This window comes from Gekko japonicus, unplaced genomic scaffold (genome assembly GCF_001447785.1).
Source record: "Gekko japonicus isolate JY-2015 unplaced genomic scaffold, Gekko_japonicus_V1.1 scaffold546, whole genome shotgun sequence".
Taxonomy (NCBI): Eukaryota; Metazoa; Chordata; class Lepidosauria; order Squamata; family Gekkonidae; genus Gekko; species Gekko japonicus.
In genome coordinates this window covers 163450-185078 of record NW_015173139.1, presented here as the reverse complement: position 1 = coordinate 185078, position 21629 = coordinate 163450, and the positions used below count along the sequence as shown (strand labels likewise).

General features: G+C 40.6%; 1 protein-coding gene across 3 annotated transcripts in view; it reads right to left on the bottom strand.

The window, feature by feature from the left end:
- Positions 1–920: 920 nt before the first annotated feature.
- Positions 921–21629, bottom strand: part of MDM4 (MDM4, p53 regulator) — a 30791-nt gene continuing 10082 nt past the window's right edge. For 2 of the 3 annotated variants that reach the window (XM_015422276.1, XM_015422277.1), the window contains exons 4-11: positions 18243–18376; positions 15800–15849; positions 11040–11107; positions 9922–9997; positions 9630–9772; positions 5478–5624; positions 4270–4350; positions 921–2452 (exon numbers count right to left, since the gene is read on the bottom strand). In XM_015422276.1, the coding sequence (XP_015277762.1) occupies positions 1892–2452; positions 4270–4350; positions 5478–5624; positions 9630–9772; positions 9922–9997; positions 11040–11107; positions 15800–15849; positions 18243–18376 (1260 nt within the window). In that variant the 3' untranslated portion in view covers positions 921–1891. Of the gene's footprint in view, positions 2453–4269; positions 4351–5477; positions 5625–9629; positions 9773–9921; positions 9998–11039; positions 11108–15799; positions 15850–18242; positions 18377–21629 lie in introns of those variants that run through there. The other variant, XM_015422278.1, reaches the window with a different exon arrangement.

The window sequence follows — 21629 nt, the reverse complement described above, 5'->3', positions numbered from 1 at the left end:
GATTCCTACCTGTAATTTGCACACAGCTTTTTTCTTTATACCATTTGCTCCTGCAAAACCCTGACCTGCAGAAAGTGTATTCTAGAACCTAAGCTTCACTCTGGAAAAAAGAACACAGTGAGAAACCAACTAAGCAGAGGAAGGCTCAACAGCGAGGCATAGATTTAGGAACCAATTAGGATAAACAAGGATCAACAACAAGGTCATATTCTCCAGCAGTCACACCCGAAGAGAATTTAAAAAATCCATCTTACCATATGAACCTTTTCTCTGAGCAGCTGAAAATGCAGTATCTGTAGCAGAGTAGCTTTTTGAATTACACTGGGTGGTGCATGTGCGTTTGAGAAGAGTGCCTATTCTACCTTAAATGCAAGGCTATGTGGGGGGTATTTTAAAATGCCTAAATATATTTTCCTCATACTACTAAAAGGGTATTGGCAGTGAGGCTTGAGAAGTCAAGTAGCCTGTACTTAATAGCACCACACTCAACAAGAACAAATTCCTTCAGATATCCTTCAGGTATCACACAGACAGTTATATGATTAGGTAGGGAGATGATAACTTATCTGGTTTTACAATATATTAAGATGTAATTAGAAAATATAAGACACACTATTTTGGCCTTTATGAAGTCATGAAAAGTTTAGAAAACCAGAAGAAGCTCTGAAAACTTGAAGTCTGCAACACCTAACTCTCACTCAAACAGGACTAAACGTTGGTTAGCTGTGTCTTTAAACCCTATTCAGACATGGCTCTTTGCAGAGCCTACATAAAGTGAGAGATTAAAAGTATGGCTACTGATGGGTTTCAGTGGCAAAAGACACAAACAGGCACAGCCAAAGGGATTGTTATTCCTCCAGTGCTGAAAGGTAACAATTATAGAATCAGATCCCTAATTCCATCAGGATTAGGAATGCCTGTTGCATGAACAGGAGGAAAGCGTGATCCTAATCACAAGTATGATCTATGGAGAATAATATCTGAATAGGGTTTGGGGCTGAAAGACAGCTCCACAATTCACATCAAGGTACAGCTTATAACCTGAAGTTCAGATACAATATTCAACATGAATGCATGCAATTTACAGTGGGAAATGACAGTATTTAAACCAATAAACCAACAAAACAGCAAAGGTCCTGAAAAACCTTGAACTCTCAAAGAGATGCTCTCTCCAGGTAGATTTTCTAAAAAGCCAAAGTTAACAATGATTGCCTTTTCAACAATAAATGGAAAATGCATGGTCTTTCCTACAAGGACTGCAGTACTCTTCAGACTAAAACTCTGCTAGCATTCAGCAACTATATTTGTTTTTTTGTTTTATTTTATAAAGGAAATGGAAGAAAAGCAGGATTTCTGACCAAGCATCAACTTAGTCTTTTAAAAACCCTGGAACAGTAACAAATTCAAAATTCAGGATGACCTTTCCAAGAACTGACCAACATAAACAGATAGCCACATTCAGCCTTTTGCTATTTAAGGGTGTGCAAAGTATGCTGTTTAAATAAACATCCAACTTATATCCTCTTTGAAATTAAGGTGCCTCCTTCAAAAAGGTTTGGTGTAGTTGTGCAAACAAGCCCTGGACTTTAGAAAGGGCACAATTCTACATAACTGAGCACTGCAACTTGTTGCATTGTTAAGCTGAGGAGTAATAGCACAAACAGTTTGATCAGATACGTCACATACAAGCCTTTTCAACATAAACCAAACTATATGGTAGTTATCACTTTGTATACATTGTTAGGAACACTGGCTGTTTTGCATAAATTATGAAATACCTTGAAGAAGTCTCTTTTTGAATTCACAGTTAACATTTATACCTAAAAATATAACAGCACCCTTTGGCAGTTGTTCACGGACTGGCCACTATTATTACCATCAAGTGAGAGAGTTATGCTATGAAAATTTTGATCACCATCTGAATCTGTTTCTTGCACACTGGGCAAGGCAATCGTCCCTTCTTTAACATTTTTGCACAAGTAAAACAGGCCACTAGATGAGCAGTCCTTCCATGGACAATGTTCCCATTCCGTGGCCTCCTCTGACACACCAGGCAAGGCTTCAGCAATTCTTTGCTACTCTCAAGGGACTGGAGTTCCTCCTCTTCCTTTTGTTTGCACTTGCTAAACTGAAGTAATGACTGTTCGACTTCACACCCTTGTGCCAGATGCATGGAGCCTGCGGAGCTTCTAGGGCCTTGGTCAGGTTTAACTTCTGCTCTGCACAGATCTTTGGGTCGTACAATTGGGGCAGAGACTGTCCTTCGGCAGTCTGGGACATCCATCCCTTCTGTGTCTTCTTTACTTTGCATGGTGGCAATATTGGATGTGGAGAGAGAGTGAACCAGCTTGGGGCAGTCAGAGAACCAATCTTTCCGTAAGGCCCAGCAACGGAAACAGTACCGTTTGATGGGAGAGTTAAACTTCTTGCATTTGGTGCACTGCCAACAGTCCTGATAAACAAAAAGGCAGTTAAATCAAACCACAGATTAGTGCATTCTCACATACTGCTCTTCTTAAGGGGAAGGAATTTAAGAAGCATCATCAGTACTGGCACTCTGTTCCAAAATTTTAGTGCCGTAACTGATACTAATCCACCCTCTGATGGCAAGGGCAACTGAAGCAGGACCTTCAAAGATGACCAGAGTGAAATGGGTATGTTGATATGGTAGAAGGTGGTCCTTAAGGTATACTGGCTTCAAGACATATAGTACCTTGGAATTGAGCCCAGAAGCAAATTGGAAGCCAACAAGACTGGAGTGATATGGTCTGTACAACCCACTCCAGTCAACACTCTGACCACAGCACTCTGCACCAACTGTAGCTTCTGGATTGTCTTCAAGTACAGCCCCATGTAGAGCACATTGCAGTAATCTAATCTAGATGTTACCATGGCATGTACCACAGTGGCAAAATCTTTTGCGCCCAGAAAGGGACACAGCTGGCTCACCAGCTGAAATTGGTGAAAGGCACCCCTGGCCACTGCTACCACTTGTTCATCCTACAGGAGGACCAGGTCCAGGAGCACTCCCAAGCTACAAATCTGCTCCTTCAGGGAGAATGCAACTCCATCCAGAACAGGAGCTAATCCATTTCCTGGATCAAACCTTCCCCCGCCTCCATTTTGTCAAGATTAAGTCTCAGCTTGTTAGCACTCATCCATTCTAAAACTATCTCCAAGCACCTGTTCACAGCTTCCACAGTCTTCCTAGGATATTTATTTATTTAGCAGATTCTTCTGCTTGTAGCATGAAATAGAGCCGAGTGTCACCCTGCACACCGGTGGCAATTCAGCCCAAATCTCTGGATGACCTCTCCCAGCGGCTTTACACAGATATCCCTGAAGTTGGCCAGCCACCACTCAGTCACCTTGCTCAAGAATGGTACATTTGAGACTGGAGGGTAATTATTCAATTCTCCTGGGTATAGAGTAGGTTTCTTTAGGAGTGGATGCACCACTGCCCACTTCAAGTCGGAAGCAACCACCCTGCCTGTCAGGGAGGCATTTACTGTCTCCCAGACCCAGTCTGCCAGCTCCCCCTACCCCCAGGGAAATAATATTTATTTATTTATTTAATTTCATTTATTACCACCACCACCACCCCCGCACGTGGGCTCAGGGCGACTTAATCTAACCTGGATGTAATCAGAGTTATTTCCAAGCACTCAGGGATTTATCTTTAGATGCCTCCCCTGACTGTGGAAATAACAATTAGCAGCCTTGATATTTTCCATTAATTTAAAGGCTTGATCTCACAATAGACATAGGTTAGGAGACATCCGTTTGTGATTTACTATTATTTCACTTATTCCCATTTCTCCCTTGCTAAGAACAAGCCACTGAGCACCTGGGTTCTAAAGATGTAAGACCATGATCAACCTAGTTCTATAGGAAGTATGGACTCAGAGTCTCCATGAGAAGAGTGTGAGGAAATTAGAAGGGCAAGATACAACTGCGCACACAGTTTGTGATTTCTGAGCTATGCAGATCATTGTTTTCTTTTTCTTAGGCTCAGCCTGTGTTTGGCTACTTGGATGCTTAAAAAATAACCAGTTACCATTAGTTCAGAAGACCCAACAAAAGCCCTAGAAATTATAGACAATCCCTGTACTTCTGAATATATTACCAAAAGGACAAGAAATACATTGTATTTTGTTGCTTAAAGAGCATTTTAAAAGGATGCAGTAAAGAAAATTTGACAAAAAATGCTTCCTACTTCTATTATGGACACATCTCAAATTCAGAACTCTACACCCCAAGTGTACATACCGTGGAGGGAGTATCTATGTCTGTATCATCGCTTAAAGACTGTGAATCTTCAAAGTCATCAGAAGATGCAATTTCACTTGCCTGCAATTACAAAAAAAAGCATATGCAAGCCATACTACTGTCTTTGAAACACACCAGCTCTATTTACCTCAATTATGAACAACAATGAACCACACATTGAAATTATCATCTTAATACCCAAGGCTAAATCAGTATTTTCTAAGGATTGTTTTAAAAATTTACTGTATTTATAGTTGGCCTCTCATTGACACTCAAAGCAGATTACGCATTTTCTAAAGATTCACCACTCCCCAAAGTTCCACAAATCATTAATCTCTCCTGATCGCTACAGTAAAATCACAGGCACTGCATTATTGGTGTACATGTGCTAGAAAGCTCCAGATGATCACAGGTACTCAGCTTACTAGACACATGCAATTTGTATGAGCACGCAATGAACTAGCCACATGTGAATTCCATTATCATGTACACCCCATATTTTTATACTCTTCTGGACAAAAGCAGCTTGCATTTACGAAATTCATAACACCCAAATGAGTCCTCAATATAAAATATGCTAGCAACAAAACCCAGTCTTGAAAACCCTACCTATACCACAGTCAATTTCAACCAAGTGATCTGCACATTGTACCCTTTAAATGGGCATGTGAGTAGTATATTTATCCTCAAAATGGGTCCCTAGGTCACAACATTCATTTTACAGAGAACTAATTTCAGCTGGCCAAAGGTCACATAAAAAGACTAGCTCTCCCAGGGCCAAAGGTCAAACATTACTGACGCAGTTCTCAGATTCTGCTCAACTCTACAGCAGACTCCCTGTAATGGTCTGCAAAGTTAACTCTGCTCCAATCATGAAATTGCATTAATCTTATGGACCGTCAAATCACTGCTATAAGATTTCTCTTGTTCTTGTGTTAAAAACTTAATGAATCACTCAGAAAGCTAGCTAATACCCCCTGCCAACTACTGCAATATAGAAGAATGGTTGTTTGTGAGATTTCAACACTGACCATAAATCAAGTGATTTGTCAGTCACCTCATGCGTGGCAAGAGTCAGAATGTGCATATAAACTTGGTTTAAATGTGGCTCTGCTTTTTTAAAAGCGTTAAGTACAAAGGTGCCATCTATATACATTAGGACATACAATGCAGTCACTTAGCCATAGTTTAACTGGTCTTGGCCTTACCAATTTGCTACCCTCTTCTCCCTCTTCATTCGCTTGTTCACAGTCAACTCTTTTTGTTGGTACTGTGATTCCTATCTGATCAGAAGCAGATTCACTGAGAAACCATAAGTCATCAGTAGTATCTGAAACAACAGCAGTGTCTATATCCTACAGAGGAGAAGAAGTAAAGACATACAGCACTTCGCAGAAATACAGCTCTTGTTATTATTGTGTTAAAGTACAGCAACAACATATGTGGTGTTCTTACCCCCCAGCCACATGGGACAAGATGCAACGTTGATTTAACAATTTATGTCCTCACAGCTTTTGATCTTGTATCAACTAGGTACCCTAATACTTCTGACAAGTATTAGTAGCTTTACTTCAGTAATACCCCTAATTAATCTAAATTCTATTTTTTTACTTATTAAAGCATGTACAGCATTTCTTTCTTCATAGTTCAAAGTGGCTTACAATAATTAAAACATTTCCAGTAAAAACCAAAATAAAAAACAACACCCCCCAAATCTCTCCCTCCCTCTCCTCCTTTAAAAGATGCCTGCTGTTCAACCCCCCTTCAAAAGTTCTGGCAAACAAGCAGGCCTTGCAGTACCTCCTGAAGGCCTTCAGGGAGGGGGGTGCCTCACCTCTTCAGGGAGCTCATTCCACAGAGCTGGAGCCTCAATGGAGAAAGCAAGGCCTCTGGTCAATGCCGGAAAAGCCACCCTAAGTGGTAGGATAGCCAACAGATGGCTGCCTAATGACTATAGTTGGCGCTCAGGGACATATCGAAGGAGACAGTCCTTCAAATATGTGGGTCCAAGATTCTGAAGGGCTTTAAAAGTCATAACCAGCACCTTGAACTTGGGGGGGGGGAATTGGCAGCCAATGTAGCTGTTTCAAAACAGGTAACATGTTCCCAGTGACTAGCCCCTGACAATATTTGGGCTGCCACATGCTGGACCAGTTGTAGTTTCCAGGCTGTCTTCAAGAGCAGCCTCACGTGAAGCACATTAATCATGTTCATAGACATTTATTGGCATATCATCAGTCGTAAGGTATATAAAACATTGTTTCGTAAAATTAAAATCTAAGATTCCATACAAATGTAGTACAATCAAAATAATACTATCTAAAATTTTGTACCTTAAGAACTTCTGTAAGAAATTTGACAACATCATTAGTGATCTCAGGGATCAAATCATTCAAGAGAAGTTGACATTTTGACTTGTTACTCAAATAACTTTTAGGAAGGAGCCAAGTTAGAAGGAATTTTCTGTGAGGTAGCTCATACAGGGGGCATTTGACAATTATATGCTCAATCGTGTCCAGGGAGTTGAGATCACAGGGGCACAGCCGTTCTTGTCTTGGGATTTGATGGTATCTGCCACAGAGTATTCTAGAGGGAAATGCGTTAACCTTGGCCAGAAGAAAAGCTCTGCGATGAAGAGGGATGTAGAAGCTGTAAAAATATTGGGGCATCTTGCCTAAATGGTTAAAGAAGCTGAGCATGGCAGGTGAACAGATATGAGGTTGGGTAGAGTGTAACTTTTGCAGATCAATATCTAAGAGTCGTTGTTTGATTAGTTTAAAAATATGAGGTTCATTGGTTAGGGCTAGGTCTTCAAGAGGAACACCAAGTTGACTTAATTCAGATATAATTATGGAGTCCCAGGAGGAATTAAGCAGTTCTTTTTGAAAAAAACATAAAAGGGAGCCCGGCTCAGCTCTAAAGTAGATCCTGAGCCAGTAGCGTGTCGTTAAGATCCAGGCCTTGGTCTCAATCAAATTTTGGCCAACTTCAGAGCAGATTGTAAAGTAAGGCACGCATTTGGGGACACCCATTATTTGTCTAAGAAAGATTGCTTGGATGTTCTCCACATCTCAGTTAAGGGCAGTGAACCAAATAGGGATTCCAAACAGGACCTGAGATAGAATCTTAAGAGTTAAATACTCTGATTGCAGCAGGGACATACTGATTGATGTTGGCAAAAAAGAAGGAACTAAGTTTGTTTAGAGAGATCCTTGCTAATTTTATAGTCCTACTTCTATGAGTTGCCCAACTGAGATTATAGTTGTAGGTTACACCAAGGTATTTATAACTTTTGACTTGTTGAATTCTAACATTGCCAATGTGCCAATTGTAGGGAACCCATTTTTTAAAAAAATACTACCACATTAGTCTTGGTATAGTTGATTTTATGTAGATTTGAGTGGCAATAGTTGTTAAAGGCTTCTAAATATCTTTGAAGTTCAATGTTAGTGAAAGATAAAATAGCAGTATCATCTGCGTATAAAAGGATGGGTACTGATTTGTCTCCTAGTTTAGGTGGATGACCATTCACAAGCTCAAGTGAGCGTGCCAAATCAGAAAGAAATAGGTTAAAAAGAAGGGGGGCAAGGACACATCCTTGTTTAACACCTTTCTTAGATGGGATTTTATTGGTCAGTGTACCATTTGGAGAGTACTTAACTTGACTCGTTGTGCCTGCATGTAATTTTTTCAGAAGGAATAGGAGACGTAAGTCAATTCTTAGTTTGAGCAGTTTTTCCCATTGTTTTTCTCTTGAGATAGAATCGAAGGCACTTTTTAAGTCTATGAAGGCTACAAAGAGTTTTTTATTACCTAGCTTCATATTTTTTTATGGTATCTGATTAATCTAATTTCTGTGCACTGAGGACAAGCAAGTCCTAGGTTACAAACTGAACTCTCCAATGCAAGAACAAGATGCATTTCTTCCTTTAGGAGGTGTGATTGTCAGAAGAAAGTAAAAAAGTTTCAGTTTTGTTTTTGCATGTGGTTGGGTATTCTGTTTGTAATAATTGTTTGGATACACTATATTTTTAATATGCTAGTTGTGATAATTTCATGCTAAGTAAAAATGTCCATAGTCATATTTCATGTTCCTAAAGTAACAGAATGACTTTCAATCTAGAAAAGACAAAAGAAATGCTAATGTAGCATTTTTTTCAATTTTTCCGAAAATTTCCGTTTTTTTCCGGAAAAACATGGGGAAAAAACGAGGTTTTTTCCGAGCTTCAAAATTTCCATCTCTATTTATTTTTGGAGAAGCCAATTTGTTCTGGCCCTATGATGGCATTAGATTGGACCCAGTCGAGTAAAAGGTTTTAATTAAGCACATTAATCCAAACATGTGGTTACAAAAAGCATTGATCACCACGGCCAGATCAGCCAAGTCTAGGTAACATTCCAGGAGGTTTGGATAATGAACTATAGAGTTGGGTGTCATCTGCATACTGATGACACCTAATCCCAAAGTCTGGACAATCTCATTAGCAGTCTCATGTACATACATTAAACAGCATGGGTAAAAGAACAGAACCCTGTGGCAATCCACAAGACCAGTTCCACTCAAGTGACTTTGCACCTCCAGCGGAGATTGTTTGTGTCCTGTCAGGACCAAAGGGCTATGCCTGTAACACCAACTCTGTATTCAAGATGGAGGATAAGAATGGAGTAGTCAACTGTGTCAAAAGCCACTGAGAGATCCAACAGTATCAACAGGGAAGACTGTTCCATGTCCATTTTAAATGAAGATCATCCACCAATGCAACTACAGCTGTCTCAGTACCAAACCCCAGCCTGAAACCAGATTGAAATTGGTCAAGTGCAGAAGTGTTATCCAGGAAGCCCTGGCACTTCTCAGCTACCACATAATTTATCACCTTCCCTAGAAAACAAACTGGAGACTGACCTGTAATTGGCCACCTAATCCCTAACCATGAAGGTTTTTTGAGCACAGATCTACTAACCATCTCTTTCAAAGGCCTATGGATAGCCCCTGAATCAGGGTGGAATGGATGGTTTTCACTAATGGCGTCAATATCTTTTCCCAGCAAGATTTTAAATGCCATGATGGGTATGGGCCCAAAACATGTTTTAAGCACACTCCGAAGATCAACCTGCCACCACCCCACCCATTTTTTTTCATTGTCTTGATAGATCAAGTCCCTTCTAATCATGCAGTCTAACATGGATGTCTGAATCCTTACCTGCACTGACTATAATGCAGAACAGTGGAACAATTCCTAATTCCACTTACCCAGAGATGAAATCAAATACTGAAAACTTCAGCAATAAGGATCAACCTAGAAAGAGGCCTATAAGAATAATCTGCACATATCACACAAGTCCTATTGATCAATATTTACCTGATTAGTCTGTATATCTGTTGAGCCATTACTTCTGGACTTGTAATTGTTTCTCAGATTACCTAAAAACCACCATGGAAGACCAGCTATATCCCATTCTTCAAGCACTAGATCTAATGTGTGCTGTTTTTCTGAAAGGTTCTCTATCAAACAAGAATAAAATATGGCTGATTACAACTTTTATCAAACAGACAAGCCAAAAACAGATTGGAATATGCCAGCAAGTGAGAGAGACAACAACCCACAATGTAGTGATCATGCTTTGTCTCCATTTCACACATCTTATACTTACCTTTATCTTCTTCGCATGTGTTTTTGGAGTCAGACATGGCTGATTGTCCAGCGCTGCAAGCTCTCTCTGTACTACTCTGCTTAAAGCAAAGAAAGATACTCATTAGCCCATCAGAACTTATAGAGACACAGGGATGTAACACTTCCTTTCTGAGTCACCAGCTGCAGAGCAACACCAAGTAGTTAAACAATAAAAGTTTGAGTACACATGAACACATTATTAACTGTCTGAGAATACTGCCAAGGATCAAAAAGAACATGTGAGTAAAACAGCTGAAACACAGGAAAAATCTTCAAAACTGACAAAAGTTTAAAATCTGTGATCTGATACTGACATTAATCTCCTTACCTCCATCCCAAATCAGATGTATTTCTTTGCTGTTGAGCTAATTCAACCCAATGTAAAAACAAATTAAGTTATGCTAAAATTTTCTAGGGCAGTGGTGGCGAACCTATGGCACGGGTGCCAGAGGTGGCACTCAGAGCCCTCTCTGTGGGCACGCGTGCCATCACCCCAGCTAGGCCCAGACCATCATTAAAGTGTCGAATTCTCTGCCAAATAATTTTAAGTAAATGAAAGCATTTGGGATTGCTTTCCTTACTTTGTTTGGATCATCTTAAGTTAATGTATGAGTTGTTATTTCTAAAGTAAAACCTCAGTATTCAGGTTAAATTGCCGTGTTGACACTTTGCAATAAATAAGTGGGTTTTGGGTCGCAGTTTGGGCACTCAGTCTCTAAAAGGTTCGCCATCACTGTTCTAGGGTATTAGAAGGAGGCTGCTACTAAGCAAATCCAGACTGGGATGTTTTCTAAAACACTATCTCTGTTCCAAAGAGAGACTAGGAAAGACAAAAAATCCTACCCAGCAAGTTAACAGAGCAAGCTGATGTGACTGAGGACAAGAAGTGGTACACCCCGGAAACACACACACAGAGAATGGAACTCTGTTAAGACAGAGAATGGTCACTCTGTCCCTGGTCTGTGGACTCCTGAGAACTTCTGAGGAAGGCAAAAGCCTACCAGTCAAGCAAGTCAAAAGTTCTGGCAGTCCACCGTGCACAGGTACAGAGAAGGGTCACTCTGTACGACAAAAGAAACCACCCAGTACTGGGTTTACCTTCAGGTGATCTTGGCTTGGATTATCCACGCTTTGATCCTTTGCGAGAGCATGAGTCTGTGCAGCATCTAGACAGCAGGTAAAATAAAAGAAAAAACCTTCCCCGGTAATAACCATTCTCACAAACATTGAGGGGTCCTTGACAAGCAACCAACAAACCAAGCCTGACAACTGTGGGCAAAAAGTGTTAAGACAAATGAGGATATAGTTTTTTTCATCCAGCAACACTGCCCCATTTCCTAGGTGCTCACATTTAGAGAATGGGTTTCCTGCCTTTTCTGAATGAGTCGCATTCTGGCCTACTACTTTTCATTCAGACCTTCAGGGACAGTGACTCAAGCTGCTGTAGGTTCCATGACACACAGAAGAAAGAATTTCTAGATGTTTTCAGTTCCTCAGTTTTCAAGTGGAAAATAGGGGCCCTGAGTCATCATGGAAGATACATTAGCTAGTTTATGGCACCCTGGTAGGAAGACAAAGTCACCAACTAGCTACACTGGAAATCCTCCCTTGCAACAGCAAAGCCTCCATCCTTCCAGAAGCTCAGTTATTCAGTGGAACAAATGTCCTCAAATGCTCATGGGTGCTCTGAGGTGAGGCAATGAAGAGTGACAGATCTTCTCTTATCTAGCATCAAACACCTAGCTTTAGAGGAGGCTCTGAAAGAAGAAGCCAGAAGGACCCTTCCAGTGCAGAGTCCAATTTCTGTGCCTGAATGGATTCATGAATGCAACATCGAGTTGTCATAGCAGACAGCCCAAGGGTTTAGCCCCAGCACGGCTTCTAAAAAGGGCCCCAGAAATGTAAGAGGGTGAAGATCATGCAAAAACAGCTGCTCTAAGCCCCAATGTAAGTATACACAAAACTCATCCAGTTAACTAACCAGAGATAGATAAGCAAGAATAGGGAGATAGCCATACTGGTCACTCGTCTGGTTAATGATGAGTCTCCAGACCATTTCACAAAAGCTGCATCTTCCAACACTGAGAACAATCTCAATATTAGAAAAAGTACATGCCCTGCAATGGCTGAAAGGCAACATGAATGATGTTTACCTTCAGTACATACACTGGGAAGATTCTATTCACAGTAACTTTGTAGTACAAGCAGCAAAAATAGGTGTTGTAACTTGAGTTTGGTGGAAAATGACCAAAAGCCAGGCTGCTTTTAAAAAATAGCATATTTCCTCCCACTTTCCAAATACTGCAAATTTAACTTGCAGATTTAATCATGAAGAACACACTAACTACAGAAAAATCTGCTCTTTTTCCAAAATGGGTCTTGGCTCATGTTCCAGACTTATACCACACTGACAGTGAACCACACTAATAGTAACATATAAAAGAATAAGCACTGTGTACTAGCCCTTCTACCAACATTGTATAATCAGTGCACTATTCCCATTATTCAGCCTCCACTTAGTTGCTAGTTCTATTCTGTGCTAACACCACCCATTCAACTCCAAGCATGTATCAGATTAGCATCATCCCGCCCCCAACTGACCTCAAAGGGGTAAAACCGGGCTTAAAGGGTAGAATTGTAGAAAAACTGAAAAGCAGCAGTACATCTCTTTGCCCCCAAAGTCAGCATATCCAAATATAAAGATCATGCAAAATCTGATAATGCTCTGCCTTCCTAACCTACATATACACAGTTGTGTTCTGTTTCTTCCTTACTTTATCACAGTCCACTTGATATTTTTATCAGCAGCATTCGAAAAATGCTCTCTGCACCCCTCTTAGCCCCTATGCTACTTAGATGTCAAATTCAAAAGCCCTTGAGCTGATGCCCCACGATATGCAGTAAGACTGAGCCCACTACAAATACCCACTAATTAAACCACTTCAGAAGTTGTCTCAGACACCCTGTAAACAGCTACATCCTCTAACAAGGAGACTGGGGAAGTGGAGGAGATGAAAATCTCAGGACATGTAAACCCTTTCATTATGCCTCGGGATTCTTTGATTGACAGACAAACGATCTGTGAGACAGTCTTTCACAGATTACAGCTTCAGAGTACCTACAGCAAGCCATTCCCTTGTTTTCCATAAATCTGACGGATTAGGTTATTTTATACCCACATACCAGAACCACTTTATAATCCCATGGTCTAGTCTCAATCCTGACATTCATGTTTTCTAAAACTCAAAATATTATGAGTCTTGTTCCCATTATATGCCTGCAACAACTACTTCTGAATAGTATTGCATTAACCACATAGAATAGGTAAAGGTAAAGGTTTCCCTTGCTCGAAAGCCAGTCGAATCTGACTCTAGGGTTGCAGTGCTCATCTCCATTTCCAGGTCGAAGAGCCAGCGCTGTCCAAAGACATTTCCGTGGTCATGTGGCTGGCATGACTAGACGTCAAGGTGCACGGAATGCTGTTACCTTCCCACCAAAGTGGTACCTATCTATCTACTTGCAATTTCTTGCTTTCAAACTGCTAGGTTGGCGGGAGCTGGGACCACAGACGGAAGCTCACTCCATCATGCAGCACTCCGGTCTCAAACTGCTGAACTACCGACCTTCCGGTCCACAGTTCAGCATCTTAACCACTTGAGCCACCACAGCCCCTAACCACATAGAATACAGAGCATTAATAAGTAATCACCTGCTAGTAAATATATGGTACCACAAAAGCCATGAGGCGTTCTGAAATCATAAAACACCGTAGAGCTGTTGGGAGCCAACATCTTTACAAATATGCAATACACAGGCTAGGGCTGCCAAACCTGGTTTGCTTTGGCAACATGTGCACACTCAACCACACTCAAGGTAAATTCATGTAACCACTCACTTTCAACCTGAGAAAATCCTCATGGATATGTTGTTGCTGTGGGTCAGCATAACAACAAACGTTCAGTGATTGTTTCTTTGGTTGAATTCAAACCCTGCCCATACGCCTAAGGTGAATTTCCTACTCCAGTTGTACAGCCTAGAAATAGGTGTGCAACTTTGCCCTCTTAAGACATTGTTTACTACTACACCTATGACAATGTCCCCAGAGTACAGCCAATTAACACAGTTCACTTTCTGTAAGCAAAAATTCACCCAGAGCACAAAACCACTCAGAAATCAATATACTTTGCAACAGGGGTATTTTTTTTACCCCAAGCCCATCTAACATACTGGAATAAAAACAATACCCATGTATAGAAGAGAATATTGATTCAGAAAAACATTTAAGTGCTCTAGAGAGATAAAGTCTTTCCTGATAACCTGGAGAATATTTACCTCACCACAAAGATACATTCTTGGAGTAGAAAATACCCCAAGATACAAAAACGTTAGAAATTATTAATTTTAAATGTTTTCCTTTAAAATTAATTGAAAGTTTGTTAGTGTTCTAATATCTTAGTTCCAAGATAGAGTTTTCCTTATTTCAATTTGTGTGTGTGTGTGTGTGTGTGTAATGGAGTTATCTGGTGGGAGTGTTAGAATTAGAGTTATCTGGTGGGAATATGTTAGAAGAGAGGGTTTGATCTATCAAAAGCAATGTTCTGCCTCACGTTAAAGTTTGATTTCAAGTTCCTAATGCTTTAGTACTGTTCCTAATGCTTTAGTACTGTAAAACACAATTACTTTTGCCCTCATAAATATTTTTATTTCTGTGGAACCTTTTCTAACCCAAGATATATTGGAATTTGGCTTGGGGTAGAAATATACCCCAAATGCAGTCTCTCTTTTCTTTTTTTTATAGTGTTGTTAAACTAATGAGTGAGACATTCACAATCATTCAAATGGAGGTAAGCACCACAGAATAATGTCCACTTATTATGCACTTATTATGTACATCCACACCTGACATTTTAGTATTTGGGCTTGACAGAATCTGAGGTAAGCCAGCTTCCAGGTACAAATAATGGAATTGGCCATCGCTCAGTGATAGAACACGTGCTTTCAGAGGGTAGCTGTGCTGGTCCACAGTAAAACAGCTAGAGTCCAGTAGCTCATTAGAGACCAACAAGATTTGGGGGGTATATGCTTTTGAGAGTCAAAGGTCTGACTCTTGAAAGCTTATACACTCCAGAAATCTTGTTGGTTTCAAAAGTGCTAGGACATGTCTTATAGTCCCTGATTTTGCTCCCAGCATCTCAGGCCACAACTGCTAAGAACAGCTGCCTGAGACACTGGTGAGCATCTGTCAGAAGAGTAATCAGTTTTAAGCTCAATAGACCAATCATCTTAACTGACCTAGGACAGCTGTGCATGTACCTTATGGAAAGAAGGTAAAGAGAATCATATCAAAGAAGAGGCCAAAAAATTAGCAATTACCAGAAGTAACACTAACAAAAGGCACCAAATGACATGAAGGATCATTGCAAGCCCTATACACCAGCGCAGGGACTGAAGACATAGTAGAGTCATACATGCTGAATCTCAGCCACAAGTAGGATTCTTCCTCCCACTCCAAACGTTAAAGGCACTAAAGCGCCTCTAGAATAGACTGTTTCTACAGTGTAATGCTTAGCCCCATCAGAGACAACATTCACTGGACTGCCTCTATTGTACTCATTGCTCTGATCATTCACAAAGTCTCAAAAATTTGTTTCTAGTCCTACTTCTGATCCCACATGTCAAGTAAAGCATGTATTTTCATTAGCAATGTACGGCTAGTGGGAGAGGGCTACATGTTCCCTAGCCCTCTCAGTGATGTCAGCAGCAGCTCATTTCAATGCAAAGACTTCTCAGTGTTACTTACCGATATCAAATTTTACATAACATTGAATAAACTCAACTAATACTAAAAACAAACCTACCTGTAACAGTAGCAGAAGTCACATTCCGTTTCAGCATGTCAAAAACTGGGCTGTGGGGAAAAAAGAGACACAGGATAGTATCTTCTCTGTTTTGATCACTATGCAGGTCAAGCTATCCAAAGTGCTGAAATTAATACATGGTTTGTGTCAAGCAGAGGGGCTCAATGATAAGACACACTGTCCTGTGTGCAGTAACCAGAGAAGCAATAGAAAGCAATACCTGCAAGTCAATTCAGCTATTTTTAATTGATTTCATTTTAATTTTTGCTTCTGAAGAATAAGCAGATAAATTCTCCATCCATGCACTAAGTTCCTAAAGAAAACAGGTGCTGCGAACATAACCAGACCACAACAGGTAAAACACCACATCCATGATTTATGCAGGTATCACACTTCTTAGACAACAGAAAATTTGGCATACCAAGAATTATCACTCTATATGCACATCCCCCCACATACACACAGGAACCTAGTCCTCATACAGCAAGAGAGCTTGCGATACATCTCAATAAGACAATGAGCATAAACAAGGGAAATTGAAGGGTTCAATAAAATTGACAGGCCAATGACTTGAACAAACATTAGGTGTCACACTGCTTTTCTGAGGGCTGGTCTATACAGAATGAGGTGACACAATGGAATGCATCTCTAAACTGCAGGAAGATCACATTTAATGCTTCCCTATGTTAAAAGTTCTGGGCAAACAATAAGGCAGCCCAGCAAGCCAGCCTAGACTCTCTCTCCTTATAAACTACTTTATTTGCAAGGAGGTTTGTTTTATTTTTCTAATGCAGGAGGGGGAAATCCAAAGTGGTGCTCCCATGTAACACAACCTACTCAGTCCATTGTACTCTCATTATACTGCATGAGCAGACCCAGTCTGAAGTGAGATTACGAAAACTAAAGGCCAGATTGATGCACTATCTGCAGGATGGGCTCTATCCAAAGGTTTCTCCTACCTGGCAAGGATTCCAATTGCAATTGTATCATACGCAAGTACCACCATACCAGTTTACATGGTTGCTTAGCACAACACCACCAGCACCCATAACAGAAAGCCCTGCTGGGTACCAGAAACTGGCATATATGAGCAGTACTTGCATTGCTGCAACTAGGAATCTGACTGTGCATACCACTGAAAGTAACACAGTAAAGAACAAAGAAATGGGCAAGGGCAGCATATGATAACCATTATTCATGAAGATGCAGAATACATGATTGTTATCCTCCCAGAGCACAGGAAATCAGTGTATAAATTGGAGTTCAAATCTTCTTCCCCACCCACCATACTACCAGTATAATGCTGCAAAGTATAATATGCCCCCATTGTATTTAAGTCTTCAACATCCCCACTACAAAGCAATCATTCAACAAAAAATCTTTCTACATATGCAGAGGCAGGAACAGAGGACAAGTAATATGTGATGGTCTGTACTGCAGTACTACAGAACTACATTACTAAATATTTTATATGATAGTTCAGTGGTAATGTTCATTAAAGGATTAGACAAACACTCCTGCAAATCTGTGTTATAAGGTACTTGCAACCGTCTACATTACTAAAATCTTCACAGCAATTATCGAACCTTTTACCCAAACCTTTAAAGAGTACTGCAAAGTTATTAGTATAAGAGAATCAAGGTCAAAATACAATACAGTGGGTCAACTTGGACTGTGTCCCCTCAAGAGAATAAGTAAATGCAAGTCAGGCATTAAAAATGGAACTGCCCAGAAAGCAATGAGGTAGGATTTCAACCTGCTGAACATTCAACGGCAGACTTTAAGGTGTTCATACTTCCCCAAAAGAGTTTCAAAGAGATGCAGCAGCATAAAGCTGTGGTAGTGAAACATATGTAGGGTTTGGACTCAGCACCAGAAGAGATTAGCTAAATGGAGTAAGCAATTGACTCTCTTCACATGGAAATCATTCATTTTACTTGCCAATTCATCAGCGTTAGGGAGCAGTCCCCACCAGTTCTGGATCGCTTTACTTGTTCCAGCATGTCCTCCTTAGCATTCAAACATATCTGTGCCTTGGTACGCAGACCTTCTGGCCTCCCTCTGCAATAACTCTCCCCCCTTCCTTCTATTTCTACAAACATGTGCACATATATAGGCATGAATGTGCATGCTCACACAGAGGCAAGCACTAGCTCACAAATCCTTATGCCACTACAACTATGTTAGTATTTAACATACAACAAGAGATCACTGATTTGATTACAACAGACTAATGCAGTTTCACTTGGTAAATACGTCAAATACAGTAGATGTCAAGCATATGCATCCCCAAAGGCATTCTACATGATTTTAATCATGGGAGGAGGGGAGTTGCTCCTCAGTTCTCATCTACGTCCCCAAAACTGAAAGGGAACTGCCACTGGATCCCCTGTTCAAAAGGTATAACATATACATCCCTATGTATATTTCTGAAGCACCCTACCTTGGATCTTTCACTGAGAAACTGTCAAGACCTAGAAGATCCCCCAACTGGTCTCCTCGACAATACACGATATGCTGTTGCTGCTTGTCATATAACTGCTTCAGAATGATATATTCTCCAAGGTAATGTAGAATCTAGATAGAAAAAACAACCTCAGTTACACCTGCATCATATATTAAATCAGTAAGGCTTATCTCAATTGCTTCAATAACTACACAAAATAAAGGCCGTTTTCTATTCTCTAAAAACATTATTTCTATATGGTTACCACCCATATAGCACAATTTTGTGAGTTAACTGACCCCTGATCTCGTAAAGTGACTAAATTATAACCTTATTAAGTGATAATCTGAATAATTTAAATTTAACCAAGAAAGTTTACACAAGTCAACTCAGCAACAGACAGAAGTCCAACTGACAAAGTGATATCACAGCAAAGTGAGTTTGCTGCTTGTGAAAAGGTGACGATTCAGCTACTGAAATGCAAGTAGAGTATTCTCAGATGTCTCCTACCTACGCACGAGCCCTTAAATTCAACCCCAATTTGAATAAACTTCTAGTAGTTATTATTACTGTTACTGCATATGAGCCAATCCATATACCAAGGCTTAGTTTGGATGCTACATATGTGAGACTCTAGGAACCCCCATGCTCCCTCCCCTCATGTGCAGCCAGCTAGTGGATGATTCCCATCCACTACATAATCAGAGCCCTGACCAGGACAGCCCCATCTCATGAGACCTCAGAAGCTAAGCAGGGTCAGCCCTGGCTAGTATTTGGATGGGAGACTACCCAAGAATACCAGGGTCATGGAGGCAGGCAAGGGCAAACCACCTCTGAATGTCTCTTGCCTTGAAAACCATAAGGGGTCAACCTTGACTTGATGGCACTTTCCACCACCACAAAAGCAGAACTCATTCATTAGCTGGTCAACCACAGGGGGAAGAGGGATCATGTGAGCTCTAAGACTCACTCACATAGCAACAAGCGAAGGCTGGGCATTCTGCATGAACTGAGCCTTTTCTCATGCTTTTAAATAATGGAGTGGAGGCTGAATGTGTGCCTTGCTCGAATGTGCGACTTTGTACTGTCCCCTACAACCGTATGGGCTAGTTGAATGGAAATTAGTGTTGCTTAGTATAGTCTGGAATGATTTAGCAAAGGCATACTTCCATTAATTTAGTCCATTAAGATATCTGCAATTGTAACAGAAAATTGTGTTCCCTTCCTTCTAGTAAACCTGAAATAGCTGAAACAACTGTTACATATTTGTTCTCCGCCAAATGGAATACTACTACCTAGACTACAGCCCTTGAATGTACTACACCAGAATGCAACTGCTGTTCTCAAAGATGAAATAACTATAAATCAGTGGTTTGAGATGAGGTAGTCAACAGTGGTTATTTTGATGTAACTCTCTGAGAAATCTGAGGCAGATCTCATAGGATTTATTTATTTATTCCAATTTATACCCTGCCCTCCCCACCAAGGCAGGCTCATGGCGGCTTACATAAAAGTAAATGCATAAACAACAATTAAATTACCATAAAAACATCTAAAAACAATTCATTATAAAACAGTGCAGTATCATAAAGTGCTAGCAGTGTTGTTTAAATTTCATAATGATGGCATTACCATATGAGTGCATTCAATACATTATCTAGATGTTCAGCTCGCTGATCTTTCACCCAGATCTAATTGGCAGGCACAGGCTGTCAATAGCAAACCAAGGGCCAGGGCTCTATAAATTTTAGTTGTTGTTGATAATGGCTATCAGCAGCCAGTGCAATGCCTTCAAGACAGGCTGGATGTGCTCCCACATGGGGAGGCCCATCAGAAGCCTGGCCGCAGCATTTTGCACTAGCTGCAGTTTCCAGATTTGCGACAAGGGCAGCCCCATGTAAAGAGCATTACAGTGGTCTAATCTCGAGGTGACCACTGCATGGATCACTGTTGCCAAGTTGTTGCAGTCAAGGAAGGGAACCAACTGCCTAATCAGCCGGGGGTGATAAGAGGCTGACTTAGCCGTGGCTGCTACCTGGGCCTCCATTGTTAAGGAGGCATCCAAGCGCACTCCCAAACCCCTAACCTCCGGCGCTGGTACCAATGGTGCCCCATCGAAGGCTAGGAGTGGGATCCCTACCCCCAGACCGCCCCGGCTCAGGCACAGGACTTCAGTCTTTGTTGGATTCAATTTTAGTCAGCTCAGTCTAGGCTGTTGGATTCAATTTCAGTCAGCTCAGTCTAGGCCGGATATATACATACTGCACTGAGTAATAAATACTCAGTTCTTATTGAGATGTGTAGGTGGATGGGTTAACACTATACTTATCTATGAACCACTATGCATATCCATGAGCCACAAGTAAAACACATTGTTACAAAAGACCCAATTTTTCTTATATACACAAAATAGCTTTCACATAGTTCCTGGGTGGTACCTCATTCATGACCCTGTTCAGTGCCCCATTCCTTCAGCAGTTTTACCACAGCATGTTCTTTGAAGCATAGCAGTGGCAACAGCTGATAGACAAGATTTACCTAAACTGCTACTGGACACAGACTACCACCCTCTCCACTGGAGTTGCTTATATGCAAGTTTAAATTTCAGATACTGTTCAAACAGACTGTCACTGGCTTAGATACAACCCAGACCCAATGACTCCAAATGGTGCAGTTGTATCACAGCAAATATAAAACGCAAGTGGTTCATCTTTCAAACATTATGCATAAAATCCTGTCTTCTCTCTTTATCAGCAGCAAAAAAAGGTTGTCAGCCAGAGGCAATAAACACAAAACAAAGAGCCGCTAGCAGTGTTTCTACCCACTGCAGGGGGAGAGGTCCTTACTATTCTAAATGTGGGTGGCTATAGCAAATTAACATTTTAACACTGAAACCCCTTCTATTTAAAGTATTCAATTTATTTTTTGCTAAAATATTAGAAGCTAAATAAGTTATTTAAATGCATAAGTGTTTAAAATAAGTCACACAGCTCTGCAGGAGTATCTGACACATTCCTAATGAAAAACCACTGCATTTAATTCCTAGCTGACATGCTACTCCAGTAAATCACAGCCACTGTCATTTTTCTAATCTTGTACACACTTTGCATTTTAATCTTAATAGAAATGATTATACACAGTGCCCTGTGGTTTAGCTGACAAGACATTTGAAATAAAATGAGAGAAAATAAAAAGTATAATTTAAAAACTTTCAAGCATCATTTGGCAACAAGAAAAAGCCGACAACATCTCTAGCAATCCCTAAGGCACACAACCATGCACTATTTTTTTCCTTATGCTTAAAGCTAATTCTGATATCCCTAAACTACATGGTGTATAACAGAGGTTTAATTTGGATTTTGTGCTCTTGTAGCAGACTGCATA